Source organism: Neophocaena asiaeorientalis, unplaced genomic scaffold (genome assembly GCF_003031525.2).
Source record: "Neophocaena asiaeorientalis asiaeorientalis breed wild unplaced genomic scaffold, Neophocaena_asiaeorientalis_V1.1 scaffold89, whole genome shotgun sequence".
In the NCBI taxonomy this organism is placed as follows: Eukaryota; Metazoa; Chordata; class Mammalia; order Artiodactyla; family Phocoenidae; genus Neophocaena; species Neophocaena asiaeorientalis.
Window position 1 is genome coordinate 1,584,918 of NW_020172592.1, and position 17,824 is coordinate 1,602,741.

At 46.5% G+C, this 17,824-nt stretch overlaps 1 protein-coding gene across 1 annotated transcript; it reads right to left on the reverse strand.

The window, feature by feature from the left end:
- Nucleotides 1-13,106: 13,106 nt before the first annotated feature.
- On the reverse strand, nucleotides 13,107-14,701 carry TWIST1 (twist family bHLH transcription factor 1). The gene is given in 3 exon segments (XM_024738482.1): nucleotides 13,107-13,671; nucleotides 14,203-14,566; nucleotides 14,568-14,701. Coding segments are annotated over 2 exon segments (456 nt in total). The 3' UTR covers nucleotides 13,107-13,671; nucleotides 14,203-14,244.
- Between the last annotated feature and the right edge of the window lie 3,123 nt (nucleotides 14,702-17,824).

A 17,824-nucleotide genomic window follows, 5' to 3' on the forward strand; every position in this document is an offset into this window, starting at 1 on the left:
TGATTGCTTTTGGGGTGCCAAGACTGCTACATATAGTTGTGAGGGATGTTCATTGAACAAAGGCACTTGCCCATGGGGAAATGGGGCCTGAAATCAGCCCTACTCTGACTGCTTTTACAGGCAAGCCATACGCCGCGGGGGAAAAAAATAAAAGCTCCCCTTTGCTTATTCACACAAAGAAATCACATAGGACAATGGCAGCTATGTGCTCCAAACAGAAAGACACTCTAAAACACTTGAGTTGAAATAAATGTCTGAATATCAGTGTTTTAATAAATGTCTTATTTTGTGCTTACTTGGGTTTTCATTCTAAACATAAACCTGAGAGACAAGTGTATGAATTCCTCCGCTGTAAGAGTATGGGACTGTCATATTGTCATTTTTTTGGTTCTTTTACGTGTGGATTCTGCTTCTCTCCCTCAGTTTCCCTATTAGTATAACAGTGATGTTAGTTCAAATCAACAAAAATGCCATCTGACAGGTGTTAAGCAAGGTGCTGGGATTATAATAGTGAGCTGCATAGGCACCTGCCTACAAAAAGTATAAAGTCTAATAAGCAACTATTAATCTATAGGATTTTGCTACAGATTGATGAATGTGCATTGAAAAGAAATAAAAATAAAAAGAGCAAAGGCAAAAAAAAAAAGTGTTCTTGGACTCACTCTACTCTCTTTGTCAAGTTTCCAATTTTAGAATGCTAGATGGAGAGGGACCATGTTTGCCTCTCCACTCCACACTTAGGAGAAGTCCTAATTTTCTGCACTGCTTCAGAATAGCAAACAAAACTGGGGGCGAAGTAACTACTGTAAGGGCCTCTGTGCACACGCAGCAAATGGCCACAGGTGAGACCAGCCTTCTGTGATTAGAGGCGCCTTTGTTTGTTTATGATCGGCATGGCACAGTCACTTCCACATAGGCTTCAGACATTAGAGAGAACTTCAAGAAATGTTTGTTGACTGAATAATCATGCATCTGTTTAACGCAGTATCATAGTGGCCACCCACACAGCCTGTCGCTTGGGGAAAAGTGCTTGGGAAAGAGTGAACATTTTGAAATTGCTTCTGCAGATCTACCGATGTTTAACTCTAGCTGTAAAATCCAACAACTGGGCAGATATGTCCTAGGAGTAAGTGAGAGTCACTTGTGGTCATATATTCGAATAAGTTCACACACTCTTTACCTAGGTTGTTATTTTTCTGAATTGTGCTACCTATAATCTGATTTCAAGTTGTTCTTTGCATCAGTAACTCAGGAAAACAAAACCCACTAGGAAAGCATGTCAGACATGAGAATAGCATTGCAGATCACAAATTCAAAAGGCCTCTGGGAACATTTGTACAGAGTAGGAAAACCCACTTATGATCACTTTCCTTTGGTTTTGCCTCATTCCATAATCACTCCATGGGGCAAACAGTACTCCTGGTTTTTCTACCCAACAAACAGTTTCTGCACATGCTAGTTAAATTATCTTTCTTTTTCCAACAGTCTTGAATTCATAAGAGTATTCTTAGTGGTAATTATCCTTATAAAAGGCAAAAATAATGGTCTTGGGGCATTTTTCCACAAACAAGGCTTTGTATCAGTAATTGTAAAAATCAAAATAAAATAAAAAGTACTCTGAAAGGTACACATATTCATAATATTACTATTGGAATTTTTAGTATAAATAAAGACATACTTATTTTCATTCTTAGGAAAGGAAAAGATAAAACAGCTAAATAGGATCCTGGCCTTTACAATTTACCAGGTGTTATGTCTATGCCGAGTAGTGTCCAGCCTCATTTATCAGTCGTGGTCTTGTCTACTTTGTTTATGCAAGACTTTGTAGTAAAAGAGAAAGATAGTGAGCCTTGGAGGATAGTTGCTCAGCTGGAAGTAATGGGTAGTTCTAGTACACAGGCCAATTCTGGAGTTTACTAACCTGCTTAAAATCTTAAAATCACACCCCCAAGTAGAGAAAAAAAGCACTGGACTAGGCCCAATTAGTCTTGGACAAATATCCTAAACACTCTGGACTTCAGAGTCCTTTGCCATAAATTAAATGGTTGAATTAAATGAATCTAAACCTTGAGAGAAATGGAGACTTCATAGCCATGGTAGAGAGCCCACTGGTAACCAATCAAGGAAGATATGCAAATCACCATCAGACTAAAATTGACCCTGGGAACCTGTTGTCTAGGGAAGCAGATAACCAGGTACCCAAAGCAACTCTTGAAGGCACTGTGAAATGAACCACAGGGAAAACTGGAAATAATGACAATGAAGTCAAAACGACTACCAATATCAGGATTTATCAAAGGATTGGTCCAAAAGCAGTAGCCAACCAGCAGATTAACCTGCAATTCAGCAGTGAAAGTTTGCTGTCATTTCTTAGAACTCAAAAGTCCTATGTAAGCTATAAGTGGGAAAGAAGCTGCAGCTCATAAGTGGAAAAAGAGATTATTCCAAGTCTCATGTGGGTCTTGCTCATCACAGACAACTACAGAACCAACCTATGTCACCATAGAGCTGACACCACCTATGTCACCTTCCAGTGTAAAGGGCCATCTCTCAACACGGCAGAATTACAGGTTGAAAGAATATTTGGATGAAACATTTCAGAAGGCAATTTGTGTTAGCTATTAAAAATTTTAAATGGCCACACCAGTGTACACCTTCCCTCCTCCCCGCAATGAAATAACATTTGCTATGGTAGACATGACAGTCTTCTACAGAAAATAAATGCCAAACACATAGGAGTTCAACACTAATTTCTCCTTACACAGAATGCACATGACCCCTTTGACCACCAACCTGTCTTTCATGCTAGTTTTAGAAACCTGGTCAGAAAAAATAAAAATTTCTGTGGCTTGTGAAACTTTTTTTGAGGGGGGTGGTATAAGGTCTTGACCAGCAAATATGAAAATATATTGTTTGGTTTCCTCTCAATATCAATACTTAGTATCGCATTTTGGGTCTTGTAAGTGCTCCCATATGTTTCAGCAATAATTAAATTTTTATTGACATTTTGGCCTGCCTCCTAAAGATGAATATCCTTCAGCTGTTAAACATTTGATAAGATTGAAGTTGGGAAAGTTTTTTATTTAATATTTTTATGCTCTTGAATATATACATACAGAAAAGGCAAGAGGTGACCTGAGTCTTTTGATGTGGTGATGGGAACTCAAGGAAAAAGCAGTGACTTTCAAAAACTCTCAAGCTGCCCTTTGAGAGAGAGGAGGGGATAATCAGTACACCTTCTGTCATATGATTAAGCTTATCAAATCAGGATCGGTTCTACATAAGCCAATAAACTGATCTGGTTCCTTGTTTGGTGACGGTAATGAAGAACGAAGAAAGCTTATGTATTGGGAAATAAGGTTTTTAAAAAGGCTCTCAAGTTAACCCATTCTCTTTCACCCAGGAAATCAGCCTTCTTTTCCATTGGGAAAACAAACCTCTGACCTTCAAGTTACTATCGTCGAAGGGACATGGGAGGAAGGGGGGTAAAGGTTCATCAAAAAAAATACTGAAATGGTCAGACACTGTTCCCCAAATATACAGATTCCCAGCCTTGTGGGATTCTAAGCAAATAACCAGACTATCACTCAGGCCCAAACCTTCCTCTGTAAGCAGACATTTGCTAGCGGTGCCCTGGCCTCGACCCTCCTCACCGCTGGTCTTCAAGCCTGCGCGGCTAATTCCTTCCGTAATTTGCCTTCACCTTGGGAAAGAAGAAAGAAAACAGTTTCTCCTCCGCAATCCCCAATCTGTTACACTTAGAAAGGAGAAGAAATGGCTGGAAAACCTCTCTCGTTTCCTCTGGGAAAAGCGTCCGCTGGAGGCTACTGTGGGTCGGGCCCACCTTTAGCTTCAGGTTGACAAATGTCTTTAGCGCGTTCTCAGTTCTGTCGGCCTTAGGGGTCCCCTAAAATCGCGCTAGCGTCCGCCCTGTCTGACCTGCCCCCCTGCAGCGGCGCACATTTCAGCTTTTCAGCTTCCCGGTGGAGCTCACAGTAATTGAGTCGGGAGGGTTATTTTTCCTGGCCTCGCTTCGCCGTCCAGAGACGGCAGGGAGCTTTCGAGAAGACATCGCCTCCTACCTCCTGACGCCCCGGCAGCTTCTGAGCGCCGCCCGGGCCTCCGCCCCGCGGGAACCAGAACAGCGATTCTCGCGGCCGCGGCCAGAGGCTGAGGCCGGAGGGTGAAACCACCAGGGGTCCCAACGGAGGGCTTATTCCCGCTCCGCTTCACACTTGGGGTCAAATCGTATTAACACCAAACCACCAACGGGGCGGGAGCAGGTGGCTAATTGCATAAAATAGTTAACTGCAAGAAACTAACTTTACAGGCGGGTGACTTGGTTTCCCTCCGTAGCTTTGTCATCATAAAAAGAAGGGCCCTCCCTCCTCCTTAGTTGGAAGGCGGGGAAAGGTTATCAGCTGCTCCAGAAGAAGGCTGGTGCACAATGTCAGTTTAGCGTGGCCGGCAGGCGGGCGCGGTAGGCGCGCGGGCTCCCGGTCCGCGCGGGTCTTGAAGGCAGGTTTCCCTCACCCCTGCCTGGAAGGTAAGAGCTCTGGCATCTGGAAGTGTCAGAAAGGAGCCTTTCGCCATAAATCATCCTGAAAAGCATTCAAATCAGACAAGCGTCTAGAGACCCCTTAGACACTCCACCCCCAAAATCCTAGATCAAAGTGAAATTCCTGGAACCATAAACACCTATTATAAGCAAAATCCTCCTTATCTGGAGGATGCTAAAATCGAGGAAACAAAAAGGGGTAAGGGACATTGCCGCTGTGAATCCCCCGCACGAAATTCACAAACCTATCTTTTCTTAACATTGTCAACTGCTTTCTTGGAGACAGCCAACCACAGCGCTTCTAAACTCGCCCAATACGCGTTTCTGGAGTACTCGGAACAGCTGGCAGGAGCGTTCTGCACGCGGGACTGGACATTCACTTTTGCTTGTTTTTCCAACCAGCAGGAGCAGGTGCGGGAGAGTCCGGGGTTTGGGACGTGGGACGCGGAGAAAAAAAATCCGCTTGGTGCTAGTTTAGAGGACAGCAACCACTCGCTACATACAACTCTAGCGCTGCAAACCTAGTTGTTCGAAACGTAGCGAAACTCCGAACAGAAAACACCCGCCCAGGCAATTTCTGCTCTCGCTGAACTCCCTGGGCTGCGTTACATTTGCACCTAACACTTTGCAAATTTCCGAGATCTCGCAAGAGGGATCATCAGAGGGACGAGAACACTAAGAGGGGTCCTGGAAGGGAGATGTCTTCGATTCGGAGAGAGCAATTTTCTCGCCTCGGAAATGAAAAGACCCCAGCTTTTCCCCACGAATTCCTTGGTCAATCCAAAATCTACCGATTGTACTGAAATCTCAAGTCTGGATGGAGCACGGATGGCCGGGCCCGGCGTCTACGGCGGAAGCTAGGGGGTGGGGTGGGGATGGGAGTGGGGAGGACCGGGCAGGAGAGACCTCCCCCCACATACATTCCCTCGTGGGAGACGCGCTGGGCGCGCGGATTCCGCGAGAGGGGGCGTCATGAACCCCGCGGGCTGCGAGCGGACACCGGGGTTGAGATTATTCGACACGTGTCTTTCACTCCTCACAATCCATTTCTTACGCGTGATTTACGAACGAAACGCTTTGATCAGGCTCGGTTTTATCTGTCCACTACTTACGATAGACGCGGCTGCTAAAATGCCTCGTCCCAGCTGCCTAAAAGTTTGCTCCATGGGGCTTCCACACCCCCTGCCTCTTCGCTCCCCTCCCCTACCCCCAGCCCCATTTGCTCTATTAGTTGCAGCCCCTCCGGGTGTTTTAAATCAACAAAAAAGCTCCGGGCAGGGTCAGCTGGGAGCCAAGGCAGGCAGATTTGGGGCACGCCATCCCCTTGGTGCCACAAGTGTTGGGGTCCTAGCAAGGCTTCCAGCCAGGGACCAGGAGAACTTGCTCCCAAAGTGCGGCGGCCCGCTTTCGAAGGGAGAAGGCGAAGCCCTCGTAGTTAATTCCCCGGGGGCCTGGCTTTGCTGAGAGAAGGGACCAGAGTCGGGATGCAGAGGGCAGCAGTCCACGGTTATCTGCGGGGGCCGGTACTCACCAGAGCAACCACTTTGGCTTAATTGGGGAGGAAAGGAGGCAGCGGGAGAAGGGGGAGAGGGTATCACGTTACAGAGCCTCCTGCTTCCTAATAGGTAAAGGAAAAGCGGAGTCTCAGAAGCGGTTATTAGTAGTAGATTTGTGTGTGTGTGTGTGTGTGTGTGTGTGTGCGCGCGTGATAGTAGTATTTCATTAAAACCATATTCTGGAACAAAGAGTTGTTCTTTCATGTTTCTTTGTTATTACTCTGACAGGAGTTCTAAAAACAGGATTTTCCAAATCAAAGGATCCCTGGAGTCTTCTGCCCCCTCCCAGCCCCCCTTTCCTTCACCAAAATGCTCTTGGTATCATTATCCCGGTAAGGATCCTTATACTCTTGATTTAGCCGGAGGACATTTAATAGCTGACTGGATTAAATATTGCAGACTCCAGCCTGGGCCATTTGAAAATCCGGGTCGTGGACTTGCCTTCAGAGAAGGAAAACTGATCTGTGAGATGTGTTTTAAGTTTCACTCAGTCGGGGCCTGGAGGAAAGGAAGAGGAAGAAGGATTCTCTGCTCCAAGTCTCTTTTATACGTTACAAAGTTAGAAGTTGTAAAAGGTGTGTGTTGATGGGGTGGGTAGCGAGAGGACTCAGGGAGGAATGAGGCCAGAGGCAACCTTAGCAAGAGGCTAACTGAAATTTCCTTCTTCCATGATGTGAAAAAGGGCTTTAAGAACATTGTAAAGAATGCTGCTCTGGAAGGTAGTGTTCTGCCCCAGGAATGCAACACAGATTTAAGGGTTCATCAGCAGACCTCTCTGAAGGATTCATTGTCATTGCTAAGCTTGCAGGACTGAGAAGGTCTGTGTTTGCTGCATGTTGGCTTTCAACAATAGTAACAATTCTTTGATTGGTGTAAAGTTTCAGGAACAAAAGAGGAAAAGAAATGTGGACTGTTTTGTCCAGTACTATGTTTAGAAGTAGAGTTCTGGAAGCCTCAGAGGAAAGCTTTACATAGCAGAGTCAGCAAGTTGGGGTCCAACCCAACATTCATCTAGGCTGGGCAAATTCCAGAGGGTCAGGATCTGAGATCTTTGTCCAAGGCACTTTGGGGGGCTATCACCAGATACGTTATGCACCCAAAGGTGGTAAGTCAAGGTTAAGTTCCTCCAGGGATGGATAGATGGGTATTTAGATTAAATGCTATAGAGAGAGAAGATATGTCTGTTTATCTGGTCTTGTGCATTTTAAAAACTGTCAACCCTTAAAGCTAATGTGATCACTCTGAATCTATTTCAATTCTGACCACACCTTTGGAAATCCAAAAAGGAATAAGATAAATTCTGACAGTAAATTTAGATTTAATATTGTGGAAAAAATACTCCAACTTTTAAATTTTGTTTAAAGAAGAAAGCTGAATTGGTGGCTATATAATAACTGTAAGCCAGGTGCAATGTTAATTTAACAAAGACTTAGGAATAGTGTTGCATTTAAATGAAGAGCAACAGCACAGTTCATTTAATGTACAACCTTAAAGTTATTGTCAACAAATATTTAAAACCTTAACGTGGGCAGAGACCCAAGCCTGTGCCACATGGTAATATTCATAATAACATCTATGAACATCTCTCTTAAATACAGAGAAAGGAATTAGACTGTTCCACAACCGGGCAACTGCTAATTCATTTTAATTTTGTTTATAAGCTGAACTTCCTTCTTGCATGTAGGGTAAAAAAAAAAAAAAATCCCTATCTGTACAAGTCATTAAAAAAAAAAAATCCTTTCAACCAAACCAATAATTTAACTTGGTGAAATCCCTACCCTGTCGGCAGCAGGGATCCCCAGAGCTCTGGATCCCACCCCAGGAGGGAGGGATCACCCGCTCATCTTTCAGCCCATCCAAGCATCTTGGAGGTTTAGGGTCTGTCAGGCCTGGCATTCCTTCGCTCTTCTTATCACTCTCTACCCCTTCAAAAAGGCAATTGATTAGTTTCAGGTTTTCCAAACCGAGATCCGATATGTTTCTCAGGATCAAACGTCTTTGAGAAGCCAAGAGAGTAACGTGGGGGGTGGGGAATGTGAAGAAAGAAAACACGAGCAGGAAAGAAATTTGCCCTCCATCCAAACCGTCCACACCCAAGACACCTAGAGGATGGGGGGCGGGGGGGGGCGGAATGGGGGAAGTGCCGCCCAGAAGATTGGATCGTGACTTCTGGAAGACTCACTTAGGATGTGTCTTCCCTTTCCGGAAGCAAATATTTAAAGGAGAAAATAGATATCTAGAGAAGGAGGTTGATGATTTATGCCTGGATTTTCCCTCCAAGCATTTGCCTCCCTTGTATTTACAGGCGTGTCCCCATTTGCAAGTTGTACATCTGTTCTCTTCACGTGACATTTCATAAAAGCCCTAACATCTGGGCAAGATAAACTTCCTTCAGGTACCTGCTTAACTTTTCACTTGTCGCACTCACGTCACCCCAGGCGCGTCCCTTCCCCCCCTCTCCGCCTGCCTCACTGGTGAGGTCTGTGGCACGCTTTGTTCCAGCCCCTTTCGCTGGGACCCCCATCCCCAGGTGGTCCCACACCGCCCGCTTCCCAGCGCCAACCTTTGCCAGGGCCAGTCTCTTCCGCAGACCCCCGATCCTTGCGTCTCCCGCCTCTGGTTCCACTGTGCAGGTGAGAGAGGGTACCATCTTGAACCCAAGGAGAAAACTCCTATTTCCTTCGATTCTGGCTTTAGACCAAAAACAAACAAAACAAAACAAACAAACAAAGAAACCTGCCTAATAAGCAGCAGGCAAACTCGCGCTTAGATTCGACCGTCTCATACACATCCATATATACCTCAGTGGAATGAGTAATAGGGAACAGCTGATTTTGATGATTGTCTTTTCGCTCTCTCTGGTAGATGTTTAAACTGCATGTTTTTTACAGAAACTTAATTTCACTTGCTCGCAAACTCCCCTCCCCCAAGAAGGCTGCCTTCTAGGATGAATGTTTTTAGAATTGCTTTTTCTTTTCCTACTCTGGAATTTTGTTCCTCTGGCTTCAGCCTAAATCGCACGCATAAGTACGAAGACACATCCACAAACTTGAGAGGGGGGGAAAAAATAGAAGGAAAAGAAAATAGTCCACGTAAACAAGAAAGACGGCAGGCAGTTGGAGGCCCTCGCTGCAGCAAACCCCAAACGATCTCATTGCAGGGCGCCCACGAAATCCCGGCTATAATTGAGTGTTTTCTTTGAGGTTTTCTGACCATGTGCTTTTTACCATGGTTACTGTGACTCTGATACGAGAAGCTGGATATTCATTATGATCCCGTCCCATCCTTTCCCCAAGGCTTATCTCCGTGGCCCTTATAAAAGAGAATATAAAAGGCGGAATTTTGTGCCAGTGATTTTAACCTGCCCCAGCTTCCAGTGACCTGCCACATGGTCCTTCTTACTTTATGGACATCTGGGAATTCCATACATGCCTTAAACTCCAATTACACACCTTCTTCAAAGGACACGTGCTTTGATTTGCTAAGAATATTAAGTGGGCTCACCTCCTGGGGCCTTGGGACAAAAGCGAATGGAAAAATGTATCCCATGCCCTGTTTACTAGGTCTATCTTTTGCTGTTAAGTAAGTACGGATCATTCATAATCCTGTTTGCATTTTCGAGGTGCCTGGCAAATAGTGGGGTGATCCGCTTTCAGATATTATGAGGAAACCTATTTCTCCTTCCACTTTGCCGGTACCCTTTCCTTCCACAGTCGCCGGTGCTGGGGGTGGGACACGCTTTACGACACACCGGTAGAAAATTCTGGAAAAGTGGCCCGCGTGGATCCCTCTCCCGACCCCTGTTTGTCGCTAATGCGGTCCTGTCTTTGGAAATATGAGGTTGGGCCTTTGCCTGACTCTCTTGCTGCCGCTGCCCTTGCTACTGCTGACAGTTGGAGCTGCCTCCTCCGCGCAGCGGCCTGACGCTGGGCCCGGGGCTGGGGCCGTCCGCGCTGTCCCAGGAGGCCACGGACACGGTCACTCTCCCCACCGTGCGGCCGCCCGCCACCCACGCAGGGGAGTCCGGGCCCGCGCCCCCTCCCGCGCTCGCCGCAGGTGAGACTCCCGCTCCCCACGGAGTTCTGTTTGGGTTTCCGTGGCGTTTGTTCCCCGCAGGTTGGTTTGTTTTTCTTCAAATTACAGATGCAGGGAAAACCGCCTGACATCATGAGAGCGGGACAAACGCTCACTTTGAAGGATTCCTGGGCAGGACTTCAAGTGAAATCATATGCCTGAGAAGAACTTGATACCGGTCTAGAGAAAATAACCAGCTCTGAGTCTGCCAAACCATGGAATGTGCAAAATGCTCTACTTTTTTGCAAGAGGCCAAATGTCCCTTAAAAAGCTCCATTATGAATATGAGCCTGAGGACCGAAGGAGCAAGAAGCTTGTGTCGGTTGCTGAGTGTGGGGGAAAAGTACACACGTTGTGTGAGTTTCTGCTCTTTGACGTTATTTTATTAATATGTTCCACTTTGGGGAGGGTACCTGCAACTGTGCATGAATTATCATCTGTGCATGTGCTTGTTAGCAAGTGTGTGCACAAAGAGGGGAAATGTGTGTAATGGGAACAAAAATTTACTGCTTTCTTATGACTGAAGGCTGTCAATCCAACGAAATTAAAAGCAAGATTAAAAAATTACGTGCACAGTAAACATTCAATTGTTTAGAATTCACCCAAGACAATTTAATACAATACTTTCCCTTCAGTGAATACACTCTGGCTAAAGGGTAAAGATTCCTGGGTCCAGAAATCGTATTAAATTCTCACTTCTGAAACAGAGGTAATTCATCCTAAATGTCCTTTAAATAAGAATAGGTAGTAAAGATAAAATGAAATAAAATGAAAATAGGAAATATTGATAGAAACACAGGCGCTTCGTTTCTATTCTTAAAAAGAATTGGCACTGTGGTGTGTATGGGGTGGGGAAGGTTGGGAGTACAGATATAGTCTGGCAAGCTGAAAACTGTATTCTAATAGTTAATATTTTCCACCATGAATCCTTCTCATTCAAAGTAAAACTATTCACCACCTTTCTTTCATTCATTTATTTATCTGAAAATCTCGGGGAAAATATTACCTTCAGTTTAGTATTTAGTATTATGCAACATAAATGTGGCATTTGATTTTCTTCCAAGTCTTTTCTCTTATATGAAAAGTGGAGAGAACAACACACACACACACACACACACACAAACACACACAAAGAAAAAAAAAGGCAACACACACAAAGAAAAAAAAGGCAAAAGGAAGGCTACCTTTTTTGAAACTTCTAGTGTCTACATCATCAGAGGTTAAGATAGAAATTACCTTCTCAGCAAGGATGGTCAGCTCCATTCTGATGTACATCAAGAAATCTGAAATATCAAATAGTCAGGCCAAGCTAGTAACAAGATTCCTCCATGAACAATTTAGAAAATGGAGGTGGTTCAATGACACACACAAAAGAGAGAATTACCATCTTGATGATCTCCCTCATCCTTCTAGGGCACCCTCTTTACACTTCTGCTCTACACACACACACACACACACACACACACACACACTCCACAAATAATGTTTCCGTCTTGTTATTTTGTAAAGGACTATCAAAATCTAAAAATTTATTTCCCTAAGCTTTCACTAATCTTTTAATATAAGTAAATTCTACAGGCTCCTTATTGTAAAACATGGTCTAAAATACTCACAATAATAAATTTACAATATTGTTATGTCAGCATTCTATGATGTGTGGAGAGGGGGAAAAAACCTTCAGGCAATATAATAACCTCAACCTGGGCTGAGCAAACACTGTCTGTTTGGATTCATACACTTATTTGCCACAGTCATTATTTGAATTAGGCAGCAAAATTATTTGCCAGTTTGAAAGCATCCCTAATTATACTTGAAGGCAATAAACTGGATTCAAAACTTAAGAACTTAGGGATACAAAGTCACTATTTTTAATGTTATTCATTACAAAACCCAGTATTTTTTTTGACCCAGAAATGACCAGAATGAAATTAAAAATCAAGCAACATTTGTCCCTGTTATTCCTTTACTTAACTAATAAATCAGATTTTGTATACATGTAAGTAACGAGGGAATAATTCTGTGTAATTTTGGATAAAATATATTTGCTAATGAACTGACTAGAAAATGAATAGCTATAGCATTTAAAATTGTAACTGTTCCAATAGTTACCGAAGATCCTGAAAGTTCAGGTTCTTTACTGTGTTCTACTCCATAGCTGTATGTACTTTACTTTTAAAGAAGAAGCATGCTTCCCAAATGGACAACATCAACATGGGAAAATATTCTTAACTTTGGCTTGTCTTCTTAGCAAACTTGACATTAAATGTCATTCTCATTCATGAAAGAAGAGTTAAGCGAATTACTTTATAAATGGAATTCTCTGTCATGCCAAATTAAACTTTATTTTCTATACATTTGTGTTCATTTATATGTGTGTATAGACAGGTAATTTTGATAACACTTTATGCATCCCTTCACTGTAATAAACCTATTATTTAAAAATCCTCATAAAGAGTAGAAATCATGACAAAAACAAAGAGAAAATAGTGCTGATTTCGTAGTGCTTATTTGCATTTAACTGTTTTACAGCTGCCTTCTCAAAATATAAGCAAGAGAGGTGAATAACTCTTAAGTTTTTGCTGTCTGGGGACCTGATAAGAGATGAAGGGGAGATGCTAAGTCCACTGAACACCAACAGGAATAACGATAAAGCTGTCTTTCTAAATAACATGCCTGTACCTGTCAGTAACTAGTTTTGAGGTTTTCACTGCTTTGTTTATATTAGTGCTCCCTCACCCTCCTGGGTGTCTCCAGAGTTAAACAAGCAGGTTTTTACCTCCAACTTAATCCTTTAAAGATATAGACCAAACTTTAAGGTTCTGACAATTTTCAACCATATTTATTTATTGCAGAAAAATAATATACAAAGATATTTACAAAACAATCATAAAAATATGAATGCATTTAGACACCGGATCTATTTGCATTTTACCATGGGTCATCAATAAATAAATAGAATGTTGTTTTTGTATTTTAAGTTTTTTTTTTTTCCCTCAGAGGAAGAATGAAAAAAGGAATTAACTGACTGTGATTTTGCAAGTCAGTCTGATCCCAGTATTTTTATTTCTAAAGGTGTTCTTAAAATTCCTCTGATTGTTACCATTTTAAAATGGAGAAAGTCCATAATGATGCCTTTCCTTTCAGTGGCTGATTGGCACGACCTCTTGAGAACGCATGCATGAAAAAATAAAAATAAAAACATTCTTCGTCAAAAAAAAAAAAAAAAAGGAACACAAACAAACTGTTCAGACTTCTATCAGAATGTAGAGGTGTGAGGATGGTGCCGCTGCCCGTCCGGGAATCACTGTCCACGGGCCTGTCTCGCTTTCTCTTTTAAAAGTGCGCCCCACGCCCTGTTTCTTTGAATTTGGATTCTGCTCTTCTAATTTCCAAGAAAACCTTTGGCATATATATTTATTTTTAATTATCCAGCTCCAGAGTCTCTAGACTGTCCATTTTCTCCTTCTCTGGAAGCAATGACATCTGCAAAAACCCAGAGGGGGGAAAGTTGGTTATTGTTTAGGTCTCTGTGGCTGTTTTCTAAGACTAGTGAGCACTGTTCTTATCACCACCACGGAGAAATTACGCTGAACAACCTGGAAGGATTTCAGCCCAAGGGCAAGAGGAAGTGGGTGGGCGGAATGGAGGAGGAGGTGGAATTTGGAAACATTTGTTTTAAGGAGAACGAAAACTTAAAGCCAAAAGAAAGGGAGGCGCTGGCAAGACTGTCCTTATCCATGACCCTCGACTCTTTCTCCGTCTTCCCTCCTGTCTGTCACGCGCACTCACGCACACGCACACCCCTCACAAGGGCGCATCCCTCTCTCCCTAGCGGGGACTAAGCTGCCTTCCAGGGACGCTCGGGAGATGAGGTGGCGGTGCCAGGTGGGGTGGGAAGGTTGAGAGGGGAGTAGGAGACGGGGAGGAAGGCGAGGCGGACAGGGAGCCGCGGCCCGGCCGTCAGTCGGTCTGCCACCTGAGCGGCGAAGGGGCGCAGAGGCGCCGGGTCCTTACCTAGGTCTCCGGCCCTGCCGAGGGGGTGGGGAGCTCCGCCTGCTAGTGGGACGCGGACATGGACCAGGCCCCCTCCATCCTCCAGACCGAGAAGGCGTAACTGAGCCGCTCGTGGGCCACATAGCTGCAGCTTGCCATCTTGGAGTCCAGCTCGTCGCTCTGTAGGACCTGGTAGAGGAAGTCGATATACCTGGCCGCCAACTTGAGGGTCTGGATCTTGCTCAGCTTGTCCGAAGGCAGCGTGGGGATGATCTTCCGCAGCGCGGCGAACGCCTCGTTCAGCGACTGCGTGCGCTGGCGCTCCCGCACGTTAGCCATGACCCGCTGCGTCTGCAGCTCCTCGTAGGATTGCGGACTCCCGCCAGCTGCGCCGGCTGCTGCGCCGCTTGCGCCCCCCGCGCTTGCCGCTCGGCGGCTGCTGCCGGTCCGGCTCCTCCTCGCTGTTGCTCAGGCTGTCGTCGGCCGGCGAGACTGGCGAGCTGGACACGTCCTGCATCATCTCTCGGGCGGCAACGCGCGGCCTCGCAGGCCCGGGGCAGAAAGGCGGCCCGGGGAAGAGGAGGAGAGCCTGGCGCCTCAGCCCGCCAGCTTCCCTCGCGCACGGCGCCGGCCCGGGCGGTGCGGACCGCGGAGGAGGGAGCGGGAGGAGGTACAGGGAGGATCTCCGCGGGGAGGGCGCGCGGGGGAGGCGGGGAGGGAGGCGGGAGGGGGAGGGGACGGTGTGGATGGCCCCGAGGTCCAAAAAGAAAGCGCCCAACGGCCGCACGCACACCCGGCTCTGCCTCTGGAAACGCTGCCGGTGCCGGCGAGCCCGCGAGGTGTCTGGGAGTTGGACGAAAGCTGCCGACTTGGAGGCTCTTATACCTCCGTGCAGGCGGAAAGTTTGGGGGCAGCAGTGTCATTGGCCTGACGTGGGGAGGAGGGACTTTTCGAAGTTTTATAGGAAAGTTTCCGCTTTCCAGCCCCCCTTCTCCTTCCCCACCCCCGTTCCTCGGGGTCTAACAATTCGTCCTCCCAAACCATTCAAAAACGACCTGGCCCAGGCGGCCGGCCCCTCTGCCCGCCTCCTCGCTGCCCTCCCCCTTCCCTCCCCGCCACCCTCTTCCCGCGGGCGCGGGGCAATTTCCTTCCGCGCCGGAGCAAGCGGGCCGCGCCCCCGCACCCGAGCGCAGCCCGGGGAAGCGGCCGGAGGGTACCATTCCCGCCGCCTTGTCGGCCCCTCCCGGAGTGGCTGTGACAGCAGCGGCGGCAACAGCTTCTACGCAGTGGGTGAAGTCTCATCTCGCCTCAGTACCCTCTAAGTCCGTGGCGCGATTTGGGACTGCTGGGGCGGGGGTGACTGGCAAGAATACCGGCAACGGCGGAGCCCACCCGATGGTCAGCCAGACGGGCCCCTCGAGTCCCAAGGGCCAAACCACCGTGGCTGGTCCTGAGGTCGTGGGCGTTTCTGAAGACGTGGCCGCGCACGGGACTGCAGAACTGCGCGCCGGCCTATTCTCTCACAAGTCGAGAAGCATCTGGGCCTTTCTGTTCCCTCCACAGTGTCTCGATCTGACGTTTCCCAACACCCAAAGGACTACACCTCCGAAGGTGCTAGAAAGAGGCAGACGTTCATTCTCCCGCGGAAGGCAGTCCTGTCCTTGGAGAAGGCAGCAGGGCCGGAGTGGGGCAACGCGGGGTCTTCGCCGCGGCCCTGATTGCCTGTGCTGCTAGCCCAAGGTGGAGTTCCTGTGGCCGTTTCATCCCCACCCCACTCCCAGATAAGGCCCTGCATTGTGACCTCTAAAGGTCGGCTCTGAGAGAGTGAGAAGGGGGCTCAACATTGCCTGGACACGCGGGTCTGATGGTTGCGAGAGTCCCCTTCCCCACTCCACTCCCCACTCCTAGGAGGTCCAGTGAGCCTGTTCCGCGCTCCCCAAACGCATTCCAATCGTTTGGACACTGACATTTTAAGCGTTTCTATCTAATAAGTCACAATGAAGAGCCCCGAAGAGGGTGTTAATGTAGATTCTGTTAAGTCGGAAGCAAGAAAAGTTGGCGAGCTGGAAAGGAAGGGACGCTACCGTGGACGAGAACCCCATCTTTTCAATGCTAGACTTTTTTATTTTTATTTTTTCCTTTTTGGAACGAATTGGCAGAGAATAACCGTTTCATGTTCATTCTTCAAGTTGCAAAGCAAACCAGAGGTCAAACGCAGTAGTTAGTTTTCGGGGCAGATTTGGGGGTGCGGAAGTTGCGTGCCCTGTGCTCGGGTACCCTGCTCAGGCCGAGGTCCGCTCACGCTTTCCACGGTTTGGACTCTAAGCCGAGAATTAACTTAGCTAAGCTTCCCTTTCTGGGCCCGACCGAGGGTCGAGGCCCACGGTGTCCGGAGGAGGAGGCGGGAGCTCAGGCGACGCGCGGGCAGGCCACGTGGCTGTGACCCACTGAGGCTCGCAGCTTCGGTCCCGGTCCCGGAAACCCCGGGGTCTGGAGCGCCTGGGGCCGGTTGAAGAGCTCAGCCTTCCAGGGGAAGTGAGAGCAAGCAGGATCCCTTCCGCGGGGGGCGAACAAGGCTAAGCTTTCATGGAAGGGGCGACGTGCAGAGTTTGTCTATCACTATTCTTACAAATATTCATAGACAATGACCACAGCGTGCCAACTTGCCTGCTTTTTGAGTCGCTGCCATATTTTAAAATGAATGCCTGTCTGAAAATCAGATTCTACTTGACCTCCACTTAATCGTTTACAGTCAGGTCTTCTTAAAGCGCCCTCTGATAATTCACTTCTTAAAGCGCCCTCTGATAATTCACTCCTGTGATTGCATCTTCTGCCTATAGGATTTGATCTCTTGGAAGCAGTTAGAGAATAGGCAGAAATCATCTTTTTATCTTTTGTAAATCGGAATCGCGGAGTATTCCACTATTCTTATTTGAACGTCGCTGCAGGATTCTTGAAAAATTCCATCCTTTACCTATGTCTGTGTTTTTTTTTTAAAGATCAATCTGAAATCTTAATTTTGTTTTGTTTTTTTTTCCCTTCAGCTGAATACTCAAAAATAAAGAGATCAAATAATTGGACTCTTTCCTTTGTGGCTATGGGTAAGCAAGACAGGAAAGTGTGGGCAAAGTGTAAAGGAAACCTTACCTGCCCAAGGGGAATTGGAGTTGGGGGCGGGGGGTACGAGGATGGAAATCGGGACAGACGCTGGAGGAGAAACCGAGTCCACAACAGCGCAGCAGCCATTAGTTAGCCCGACTTGCAAAGTCATCAATCTCTAAGACTAGTTCTGTTTAAAGTGAGCCCAGCCCTTCTCTGGGCACTCAACTTCTAGGGGATAAAGAGCTCCCGGCCACTGAATACAGGGATCCCCGGGAGTGAGGCGATGCTATGGATGCAAGAATGCTTAAAACAGGGTTTAAAATGAATGAACTAAGCAGAACTACCCCGGGCACGGAATCTTCTTGATGGAGTCACAATGAATGACTTTAGTTCTGAGGAAAAAAAATTTCTCTTGTACTCTTCGAAGGAGTGGAAAATGAGGATGAGGGGTTTTGAGTATTTAAAAGTTAGTATTGAAAAAAAAAAAAGTTAGTATTGAAGCAGAAGGTTGCAGCTTGCCAAATGAATTACCTCTCAAAAC